At 44.6% G+C, this 12,043-nt stretch overlaps 1 protein-coding gene across 7 annotated transcripts in view; it reads right to left on the bottom strand.

Annotated features, from left to right (window-relative positions):
• Positions 1–12,043, bottom strand: part of B3GLCT (beta 3-glucosyltransferase) — a 127,845-nt gene that overhangs the window by 40,878 nt on the left and 74,924 nt on the right. For all 7 annotated transcript variants that reach the window (XM_059718635.1, XM_014595350.3, XM_059718655.1 and 4 more), the window contains 2 exons: positions 10,786–10,849; positions 1,219–1,350 (listed from right to left, as the gene is read on the bottom strand). In XM_059718635.1, coding sequence (XP_059574618.1) covers positions 1,219–1,350; positions 10,786–10,849 — 196 coding nt within the window. The remainder of the gene's footprint in view (positions 1–1,218; positions 1,351–10,785; positions 10,850–12,043) is intronic.

Here is a 12,043-nt window from a genome sequence, read left to right on the forward strand (position 1 = left end):
AAAATGAACACTATGATTGAAGGCACTGCTTTTAACTACGTTACATGCATATCTATGGTTTGGCAATAAAAGAGAAAATTAAAGCAACTTTGCACAAGCCCTGACCCTACAAATAAAAAACGAAATTACACAAATAAAAAAATAAATGGCTATAGTGGTTAAGTGGCAGAAAAGGATTGAGAACAGAACAATGGATCGATCATGCACAGTTATTAAAAAGATACTGCTTTACCAGAAAGCAGACTGTATAAGTCTATTGCTTTCAAACATTTAACATTCAATATAGTATTTTGTTTTAAGTGCTTTGGGGTTTTCAATATTTTAATAATATTTTATTTATCACAGATTAGTAAGGGACCTCCAGGGTTATTTTCCCCCTAAATCCCTGCACAGTTGCAGCATTTGTAACCAACCCAAAGAGAAGCTTATCCAAGATTCCACAACTTCCCTTGACAGCTTCTTCCCTCCCCCAACCCCTTCCACCACACCGGACCTACCAGCTGGAGGCAGCTGGATCAGAAATCGGATCAGTATTGGCCGATATGCCTCCTTAAATATCAGCTATCGTTATCAGCTCCAAAAATCTCTATTGGTGCACCCCTACCTAACGGCACTGCTGCCATTTCAAATTTATAGATAAAGGTCACAAAAACAGAAATAGACGGTGCATGTATTACTTTTATCCAACAGTTTCCAGTTAAATTACACGGAGATAGGTAATAATCTTACTGCACCTTGCATTTTGAATTCATATTTTAAGGGTGCATAAGGGGAGCTTGTCGATTCAATGAATTAAAAAGATCTCAGGGCACTACTCTGAGAACTGGAAGAATGGGCTGTATCAAGACTTCCTACATAATCCTGGACAAGTAACTGCGCACCCATGTGCGTCAGTTCCCCATCTGTATAATGGGATTAGTTGTATTTCCTTGCTTTATAGGAACACTCTGAAGAAAAGTACATTAAAAATCATGGAATCTTCAAGTATTATGGTAATGGACATCATCCAAGTACCTAAGATCACATCTAACAGGAAATAACATATGTAAACAGAAGATTCTGACTACAAGATAAGGCTATACTAAATTATTTTTTTCTTCTCCTTATTTGGTTAGAAATATTCTCTCTAGATCTTTCAGACTTTGTAAGTCATGTTTCACCTTTGTAATAATAATTTTCTCTCTAGGACATAAATGCAATTTAAAATATGGTACTTACACAAAGTGGTAGGAAAATATTGAACATTGTGGCACAATGACCTGCCTTAAATGAGTCCACATTATCTGTACAAAACTCAGGCACTGTAGTAAGATGTGGTCCATTGCCTTTGTGCCAAATATATAGTGCAATCTGTCAAAAAATAGAACATCCACAGCAATGAGTAATGGAATCAGATAACAGTTTCAATAATAGAGAAAACAGTATGTTATAAAGCAAATAAAATATAACAGGCTGGAGAGTAGGGCTGTGCAAAACAGCACCATTTCATTTCGACTTCCGTTTTGCTGTTTTGAAGGGACAGTTTTTCGTTTTGTTTCAGAAGCACTGTTCCACTTTGTTTCACTGAAACTGTTTCGATGCTGTTTGGACGTTTTGCCCATAGGCTATAATGGGGAAGCACAAAACTGCCTATACCTTTGTCATTTTTTACCTGATTCAGATGAAACGTGCAGGGATGGTAGACCCTTCTGAGACCATGAAGCCTGCCAAGTTTCAAGAAAATATGTACAGGGGTTTCTGGAAAACTGCACCTCAAAGTCTTGAAAGCAAAACTCATGTTACTTGCAATTGTGATGGCACAGCAGGGTGAAAACTGCAGGCATGGTAGCCCCTGCTGAGGCCATGAAACCCACCACCTTTCAAGGAGATAGGTGCAGGGGTTTATGGGAAACTGCACCTCAAGCTGCTGACAAGAAAAACTCGTGTCACGTGTGACTTTGTGTGTGTTAAGGTGTGTCCTCACTGGCGCTGGGCCCTCTGCATGACATGGCAGCGTGCTCCAATAAGGTCTCCTCCCCCACTACAGCCTCAAACTGGTCCACTACTTAAATGGCAACAGGTAAAATAACGACTTAGTGAGCAGCAACATCTCAGGCAGCCAAACTGACAGCCTTTCTTTCCTCTCCTGCAGAAGCTTCTTCTCCAGCACCTGCCAGAGAACTGTCCCTGCCAGCCCCAGCCCTGGGGCTTAGATGTGCCCAGGGCCCTGCATCCTTCCAGTCAGGTGCTAGGGGTATTGGTCTAAGGACATGACACTGGCAGACAAGGTCCCCCTTCCCCCACCCACCCCAACCTGTCCCTCACCCCCCGACACCTCCATTTCCATTTTTACTGACTGGCTTTCTTGCCTGCATTGCATGCCAGGCCAGCCTCTGGCTTCTTTACCATTCCTTCCATCCAGGAACAGCACACCCCCCACAACTGCAGATGCTTCCTCAGCCTGACAAAGGGTTTTTTAGCCCCAAAGCTAGCATCCCAGGCAGATAAGTTGAGCTCACCTGAAGCCTCACAACTCCACTGCAAACCAACACACCTCAGGCCTGTCCAAGACGTGACGGGTCTGGGTTTTCCCCAGCCAGAACTGTGTGCGTGTGTGGGGTGGCTGTAGGTTATGGCACCTCCTACCCACCTTTCACCAGGGGGATCCTTAGTCCTGGCATTCCCTGGGGCTGCTGCATCGCCAGCAGTCCCACCAAGCCTCCTGACCCTGGCAGAGTGCAGTTTTAGTGGTCATGCCCAGGATCTGGTGTCTCCTCCTTCTCCATAGTCCCAGCCCATACCTCTAAGTTCATCCTGTCACAGAAGCTCAGTAGGGACATGTTCTTCTCTTGCTGGCTGGTGATGCAGTAAGTGCCCCCTCCAGCTCTGAAAGCGGGGCATTAAATGGTTTTAAAAAAGGAAATAGGTGCAGATGCAGTGAGGAGGGTGGCATTCACTCCATCTGCACCTGAAGCTAGGGGAACCCCAGCAGTGGGAAGTTCACCTTGAGGAACACCAGCTGCTCCAAACCAGGATCCAAGCAGGTGCAGAACGGTATCACTATATCCCCAGCAATGATGAACACCCTCTCACTCGGAACACTCCCGGGCAACTGTGGCCAGATCCAGCCAGATCTGCCTGCAGTTTGCCCAGTAGGTCAAAGGGTCACACAGCAGAGGCTCCACATCCTCAGTGAGATAGGCAGTCACCAAGGCCTGAATGCTATCTGCCTGATGGTGGCGTCTGGTAGTTCTGCACCTCACCATGGAAGCCATGCCCTGGGCCCACATTGGCAGCACCTGTGGTGAAGGAGATTGCCTGGTGGATGGCATGCTAGCACAGGACAGTGGATCCCCCTCTTCCACGTCCCCCCACCTCTGCCGTTCTGCCTCCCTGACTCCCTTCACTAACACTTCCATCCACTGATTCAGGGTTTGGCTGCTGCATACGTTGCCCTTCACTCTTAGGTCACAAATGGCGGCCAGCATGTGGACCATACGGGACCGCAAGGGATCAAGCCATTTCCTAATACCCTCCTTCAGCCACCTCACCAGTGCTTGGCTGTCTGGTGACAGCAGCTTGCCCCAGCCAGAAACATTGATCCCCTGGAAGCTCTCCATTTGGCTCTGAAGTTCCCTCACTACAGAGATCACCTGGTTAAGAAGGGCATCGGCAGTGCCGAGGGTCTCGGTGGCCTTGAGAAAGGGCTTGAGGACCACCAAGATCTGGGAAATGGTATCCCACTCAGCTCTATTAAGGGGGTCGCTGATTCCAATCTCCCCGAGCAAGGCCATCTCATGGATGGCCTTCTGTTGCTCCACCAGCTTCTCGAGCATGAGGTACGTGGAATTTCACTGAGTCTCCACATCCTGCATGATTTTGTGCTGTGGGATGTTCAGCTCTGCCTGTTTCTCCCGCAGCATCTTGCCTGCCTTGATTCTCCAATGGAAGTAGGTAGCAACCTTCCTGCATTTGGAAATGAGTCTGCTGGTGGTGCTAGCACTGGTCCTACCAGTGCCCTATGAGGGAGAGGTAGGCGTGATCTCCACCCTGGCTGCTCCAGATGTCCAAACTGGACCTGCCTTGTGCAGCTCCTCCCTCAAGTACTCCCTGCATGCCTCATACAGGGAGGGCACCACCATCCTGCTGAAGGTGGTGCATGCAGGCACTTGGTAGGATGGGGTCATGAGCCACCTGAATCCTGGACACTCAGCTAAGGAGAAGGGCTGGTCATCCACTGCAAGCAACGCCCTAATGCTCTGGATGTTCTTGCTCATCCTTGCAACACGTCCCCCTCTCTGTCCATCTTTTCCCCACTGTTCCAGGGTGGCTTGCCTCTGCTTTGGGGAAATGGCGGCTTTGGAGCAAGGGGGGCTTCCCTTTGGGCATGCTTGCACTGGTGCCAGGCTGAGGAGGAGCAAGGGCAAGGGGGTGGTGCCTGTGGACATGCATCAGCATCCCCGTGGTGCTCATGTGTTTTGTTCACTTGCCCCAGCTGGTTTTGGCTCGGCAGTGCAGGCAGATAGCATATGTGGAATCATCTGCCAGCTCAGAATGATCCCAGACCATACTACCCATTCACTTCTGGAGTGCAGGTGCACGTGCGGAAGCTGCCTTTTCCCCCTCCTCAGTAGAGGCACAACAAGAGGAGCAGACTTAGCTGAGCCACTTGCCTCCACAACCTCTACCTCAAGCTCCTCTGAAGTGCCTTCTGGGGAAGGAGACCTGGCTCTGGGGGAAACTTGAGAGGTTTGGAGCACAAACTCAGATGATTCCCCCTCCTTGCCCAGCATTTCCCTTGCTATGGCACTCAAGTCCAAATCCAGCTCCAGCTCTTCCTCTAGCACTGGAAGGCTAAGGATGGGAAGTGAAATGAGGGTGGAGGAGACGGTCATACTGGTGCTGCTTGTTGTCACGGTGGTGGGGGGAGGGGTTATAGCTTGTGCTCTTGAAGGGGATGCAGACTCAGGCACAGGCAGTGGCACTGGCACTGCTCCCCTCTCCTTGCTGCCTGTAGAACTGGAAGCCTCATGTCTACTAGTTGTAGAAAAGAGGCTCTCTCTCAGTTTGGGGGGGATAGGACTTGCACTTCTCCCTCTACCCTCTCTTCCGCCCCTCCCTGAAGGCTAGCCAGCTGCCTTTCCACCGCACTTCATGGTGTGCTTCATAGCGTCTTGCCTTTATAAAAATATATAAATGTATATGTGCTTTCCTATATAAATTCTATATTATAATATGCTGCAAGATATAAGTGTATAAAAATAAAAACATTTAAATGTATGTGCCTTCCTATATAAATTCTGTAGTATAATATCCGATATAATTATGAAATTGAAAAGAATAAATCAATATAATAATAAAATAATAGGGTCTAGAGAGAGCAAAAGGTATTGCAGAATCCCACTTGCTAGGCTAGCAAGTAGGAAATTAAATCAATGGTAGTAGTAGCCGTTGTTAGCTAACACTCCTGAGCTTCTGGAAGGTAGCTCAGCAACTGTCAGACCCCAAGGCAGGAAGCAGGCCAGTTCAAATAATGTTGCTATTTATGCTGTTTTTCCATCCCTCCCCCAGAGCCCTGGGATGTGGAAGGGACATCCGGGAAGGATCTCAGTCACTGGCCAACTACACAGTCAATGTCAGAGCAGTCTTTTCCCCCCTCTATCCCCTCCCTCTCCTTATTTTCGGTTTCCCTGCAGGCAAGCCCAGCTTCAGCTTTGAAACTCGAAATGTTTTGAAATTTTTTAAATGTTTCAACTGCCCTCGTTTCGTTCCAAGGCTGTTTTGAAACCCTTCATTTTGTTTTAATTTTGCTGTTTCGAGCTCAAACCGGGTCAAAACAGTGTTGAAACGAAACAGACAAGTGAAATTTCACACAGCCCTACTGGAGTGTGTCTGTGGCACCTTTTATGTGCTCCAGTCAAGAGAGTTTATAGATTTTGTAGCACTACAAAAATAACATTTACCTGGGACCTATATTCTACCCCTGCCTTTGCAACAGCATGCCTATGGCTTGCTGGGCAACCATATACAATATTTTCATAGTTAGTCTCTAATAGTGTTTTCCTCAGTTTTGCAGAAGGCTGGCCACTCATAACTGTAACAAGTCATCTGGAGGTTTCTTAACCATAGAAATTCTTGTAACAGATAAGTGGTCTGAAAAATCAGGCTCCCAGTGTCTCAAGTTCAAAGGGAAAACGCCTCCTCACTGTTCCAGATACAAGTCACACCACAGCTAAGAGCAGCAAAAATAAAGCTTTTGAGGTATACCATATTTACACAAATCCAAGACGAGGTTTCCCCTCACTCATTTAAAATTCTAGGAAAAAGCTGCTCATCTTGGATTTGAGTACATTGGGGGAAGGTGGTGGGGAGCAATCAGGCTGTGGCTTTGACTCCAGCCCCAACCTGGGCTCGGGGTTGGAGCTGAAGCTGCAGCTGCTACCCATCTTCCACCACCTCTGCCTCCTCCTGCCCTCCTGGTCACACTCCCCACCCCTACCCTCACCTTCCTGGCCACATTTAGCAGCCTGCCCCCTCCCCCCTACCTCCACTACCACTTACCCTCAAACTCAGTATAGGAGCACATGGTTGAGTCCAGCCTGCACCACAACACATAGCAGGTCCCAAGCTACAACCGCTGCCTGGTCAGGCAGGGGCCAGAGTGACCATGTGCTCCATGCTCTAGACTGGAGCAGGGCCAGAACTGAAGGGTAAGCAGGAGGGAGGAGAGGGGGGCGGAGAGACATCACAGGGGGCAGATGGGGGGGTGGGGGGGACGACAACTGGTGGGAATAGCAGATGCCAGGAGGTACAGTCAGCTGGAGGAAGGGAAGGTGGCAGGGGGAAGGAGCCAGGCCACTTGATTCCCCTACCATCTGCCCCCATGCTGCTGCTTGCTCCACTGCAGCAGGGAGAGAAGGAGGGTAGACACAAGTTTAAGATATTATACATGGAAAATTAATAAGTTTACACATTTTCCATGTATAAAATGTAATTATGGCGGTCATCTTAAATTCAAAATCATCTTAGATTCACGTAAATATGGTACACGTTCCACAGCTAAAATAATTTCTCCTTACATAACTTCTTAGAATAAGGGATAAGCAAGGACTGAAGAAAATCAAAAGCATAAAATAATAAATGAACAGAGAGCAAAACCAAGTTTTCATCTAATTACTTTTCTGAGGGCTGCATTCAAATGGCTTGAAAGCTGCATGTAACTTGTGAGCTGTGGTTTAGTCACCTCTACTTTATGTAGAAAAAAGGCACAAAAACACAGAAAAGGGAAGGCAAGCTATAGTTACAGCTGTCATCACTGATAGAAAACAAGAAAGTATAAGAGAAAGGAACAGACAGTTGGAAGGAGCTGGTAATTTTGCCCATGCCTATATGGGTTACATATAAAATGCATGGCATATATAGTTCCTGACCTAGCTGGGCAGGAAGACTGCAGAGCAGTGATAAGATTTATACATCGAACAAGCATCCAGCACATTTTAAGATCATATTGGCTCACACCTCAACTACTCAGATACAGCCATTATATGAATAAAAAAGCAAGGCTCGGCTTCCCAAAGTATACATTTATTTGCCAATTTTAATTAAAAATAATTTATTGATGATACTTCATAACATGTTAATAAAAGTAATGAAATCTTCAATATGAACCCTTATTACTATGAGCTATGAGGCTATTATACCTCACTGAAGTAAGGAATGACTGGGGTTTTTTCATTAATAATAGAATGTGTAAATGAACTGACCCCAAAAAGCTAAGGAAACAACATGCCCTCTTAGAGCTGATGCTTACTGACTACTGGAAAGAATAATGCATGTTATTAGGAATGCTTTGTATCAACAGAAGTCTAAGATTTACATTAAAAAGAAAATAAAGATTTTATATGAAACACAATTATACAAGGCCTAATTGAAAAGCCATGAATGAATACAGCATGACAGAAAAAAGAACAATGCAGTTGTAAACCAGAAGTGTTCCATCTGGAAAGACAAAGAAGAGTACTTATTATAGAAAATATTAAGGGAACTAAAGATTAATGAATAGGGCCTATTAAGGCCTATGTCAGTTAGATTATGGGAACTACAAGAACAAATTGTAAAATCTCTTTTCCTCAAACAATGATAAAACATAGCTAATAGGACAATGCAGTCATCTTAATCTTGTCATGTCTTTTATTTCTTCCATCCTTCCTATAACTGTTCTGAAGGAAATGTAAATGGATGAGTTTATGGAAAGAAGGCAGGCACACAGATTTAAACATTACTTAAAACAGAACTCAACCATATTTAAACAACCATCATAATTATTTAAAATTATTTAAATATTTAAACAACCATCATAATTTGGACCATAACATTACTTATGGTCCAAATTATGATGGTTGTTTAAATATTTAAATAATTTTAAAAATTAAGTATCTTGGGGTTTTTTTATTTAGTGACAGCCACTGTAATTTATGAAAGGTAAGTGTATTGCTATAAGGAATCACTTCAACTGGAGAAAATGTGTACTAGTATAATAAAATGGATGGCAGGAATAGGACTGACTAAAGGAACGACAACAGACAGGATATACTGCAATAACTATTGTGACAGAATGAAATTAATAGTGCAGCTCCCTGTGGACTAGTCTTGGGATGAACCTATTTACTCTTTTCATTAATAACCTTGACACAAAAATGAGTATGGTAATACAGTGGAAGCACTTTCAGTACTGAGCAGACTGGAGTATCAGGAAGAACTGAATATCCTGAGGTAATGGAAACAGAAGGAAATTTAAGGGCCTCTATATACATGCTCTGGTGTGGAGGGGGGGGCACTTTAATTAGAGCAGCTCTGAGATAAGCATCACATGAATTCAATGTCCCACATTTCAAAATGGTGATGGGGGTGCTTTGACTAAAGCTCATTTGACAAGAGTTAATTAAAGCGCCCCGTCGCCATTTTTGAAACTTGGTGATGCTGAATGCACATGATGCAGAGGCTGCTGGAGCACGCTAATTAGCACGCTCCAATAGACTCGCAGAATACTTGATTAATTAGCATGCATCGGAGCAGAGCTCTGTCACACGTATAAGTGCACTAACAGTACAAAAAGTAAAGTCATACAGTTAGAGACTAACAAGAGTAACTGCCATTAGCTGGGGGTTCATGAGATTTATCAGGTGAGGTATTGCCAGTACAGATGTGGAAATATCAGTGTCATTACACAGGCAGTTTTCTGGCAAGCTGCACACAACTCTGTGAACCTATGGTTAAGAAAGACCAATTCAAACTCGAACATTTGTACAGAGGGGCTATATCAAGGGAATGAATGACCTAGCGATATTTTATGGGAGAATGCAACAGCTGGCTAGCTTGTTTAGCACAGTGAAATGAAAGCTGAGAGAGGATCTGATTACTCTCCTACACATGAATTGGATGGGTAAACACCAGAGAGGGAGAACCATTTAAGCTAAGGGAAAATGTTGGCACAAGGACAAGCAGGTATAAAATAGCCAGGAATTACATTTAGGCCAGTTGGATGTGTAAAAAATTGGCTGATGGGGCGCACCCAGACAGTAGTGGTGGACGGGTTGTACTCAACCAGGTGATGTGAGCAGTGGGGTACCCCAGGGCTCGGTCCTTGGGCCCACATTGCTTAACATCTTCATCAGCACCTTGGACGAGGGGGTGGAAAGCACGCTGTCCAAGTTTGCTGATGACACTGAAATGTGGGGCAAGGTGGACATGCTTGAAGGGAAAGAGAGGCTGCAAATAGATTTAGACAGACTACAAAAGTGGGCAGAGGAGAATAGGATGGGGTTGAACGTAGATAAATGCAGGGTGCCGCACCTTGGGAGAAGGAATCCACAGCATACATACAGGCTGGGGAGTTCCCCTCTTGAAAGCACAGAGATGGAAAGGGATCTTGGAGTCATTATTGACTCCAAGATGAACACAACCTGCCAATGCCGGATCGCAGCCAGCAAGGCCAGCCATACCTTGTCATGCATCCAAAGATGCATCTCAGGCCAGTCCACAGAGGTGATACTTCCCCTCTATGCGACTTTGGTCAGGTCGCAGTTGGAGTACTGCGTCCAGTACTGGGCGTCGCACTTCAAAAGGGATGTGGCCAGCTTGGAGACAGTTCAGAGGAGGGCCACCCACTTGGTGAGAGGGCAGCAGGACAGGTCCTACGACGAGAGACTGAAGGACCTGAACCTGTTCAGCCTCAGCAAGAGGAGGCTGAGGGGGGACCTGGAGGCTGCCTACAAGCTCATCAGGGGGATCAACAGCAAATAGGCAGAGCCCTTTTCTCCCCAGCACCACCTGGGGTGACGAGGAACAATGGTCATAAGCTGATGGAGAATAGGTTTAGGTTAGAGATCAGAAGGCAATATTTTACAGTTAGGGTGGCCAAAATCTGGAACCAACTTCCCAGGGAAGTGGTTCTCACCCCTACCTTGGGCAAATTCAAAAGGAGGTTGGATGATCACCTGTCTGGAGTCTTGTGAACCCAGCATTCATTCCTGCCTGTGGCAGGGGATCGGGCTAGATGATCTGTTCAGGTCCCTCCTGACCCCTGCTACTCTGAAACTATGAAACTGTGAATCCAGTGGGTCATATCATTAGGACAGTGGAGCTCCAGAACAGTTGCCCAATAGGAGTAAAGGAATGAAACAATTTACCTAGCTTTAATAGAAAAATAACCCTGAAAAGTCTATATTATTTAGCCTCTAACTTATCAATATTTCAATACATATACATTTTTCTTACACCTTTCACCAAAAACAGAACATGGCTTACCTCATGTTTTAAATCTATTGTAAAGTCTGACTTGAGTGGTTCACTTTTCAGCTTCTTTGCAAGCCTGCAAAATGAGAATGAAATTTAGTCCTTTCTGAAAGGAGAAACAAAAGAAATTAAGGAAGGTGGCAACTGATATTTTTATACAACCTTCAGATTCACTATGCTTACACAATGCCGAAGTATTTTCTAGTGGCCTCTAAATGAAGACCACTTCATTTACAACAGTAAATTTACAAACAATTTAGAGCTATACTATGTACAATGCCCAAATATGCAACAAATTTCTTTTAAACAGTAACATTCAAAGTGTAATATGTCTGCAACATTTAAATAAGTCACCTAATAATTTTGGACTGGAGGTCGGTTTGGGGTTTGTTTTTTTACTGTCCTCTGCAAAATTTCCCATCTCGAGATTCATTGGACCCAGGGGGCCCTGGCAGATGTTATATTTATGGTGCAACTGAGGTCTCACACTGAGCCTGGGGCTCTCCGGTACTGGAAAACAGCTGCTGCCTATCCAATCCCCAGGACTGAGCTGGGGACAGCCCCAGAACCCAATTTTACCACAGCAGTCACACAACTGGGATCTGAGAAATGTTATGTCCTAGCCCAGAAATGATGCATCTTGCCATGCATGTTGTTCTTGACAGGATATGTGATTTCTGGGATGGTGCATAAAATTCCTCAGCCCTCAACTGCACCATTATATTAACATCTGCCAGGGGCTAGAGGCTATTCATATAAACAAAGCTGAAATGGAAAGTAAATACCTGGATAGATTCTTAGTACTACTATAAATCACAATATTTCTTGCCCAAGAAAAAATCCTCAGAATGAGTGGACCAAAAATCTAGCATGAACTAATTAAAGGCAATTTTGTGCTTGCAGCTACCTGATGAACAGACACCTCCCCTTTAGTCTTCACAAGAAAACTTGTGAAGTGTGATGCACCTTTTGGTACTAACAATATATATTCCTGTATAGTATATAAATAAATATAAAAGTGTGTGTATAGACACACACACACCCCCCTGCATGTTTTTATATCTATACATACACACATACACAAACACATGTATGCATTCATACATATACAAACACCTGCATGTGCTTTTATATTTATACACACACACACACACACACACTTTTATATTTATATACTATATAGGAATACACATGGTTAGTATCAAAAGACGCATCAGACTTCACAAGTTTTTTAGCTGGATTCCATACCATAAAGTACGTAATGAGAATC

This window comes from Alligator mississippiensis, chromosome 1, assembly GCF_030867095.1.
Source record: "Alligator mississippiensis isolate rAllMis1 chromosome 1, rAllMis1, whole genome shotgun sequence".
Lineage (NCBI taxonomy): Eukaryota > Metazoa > Chordata > Crocodylia > Alligatoridae > Alligator > Alligator mississippiensis.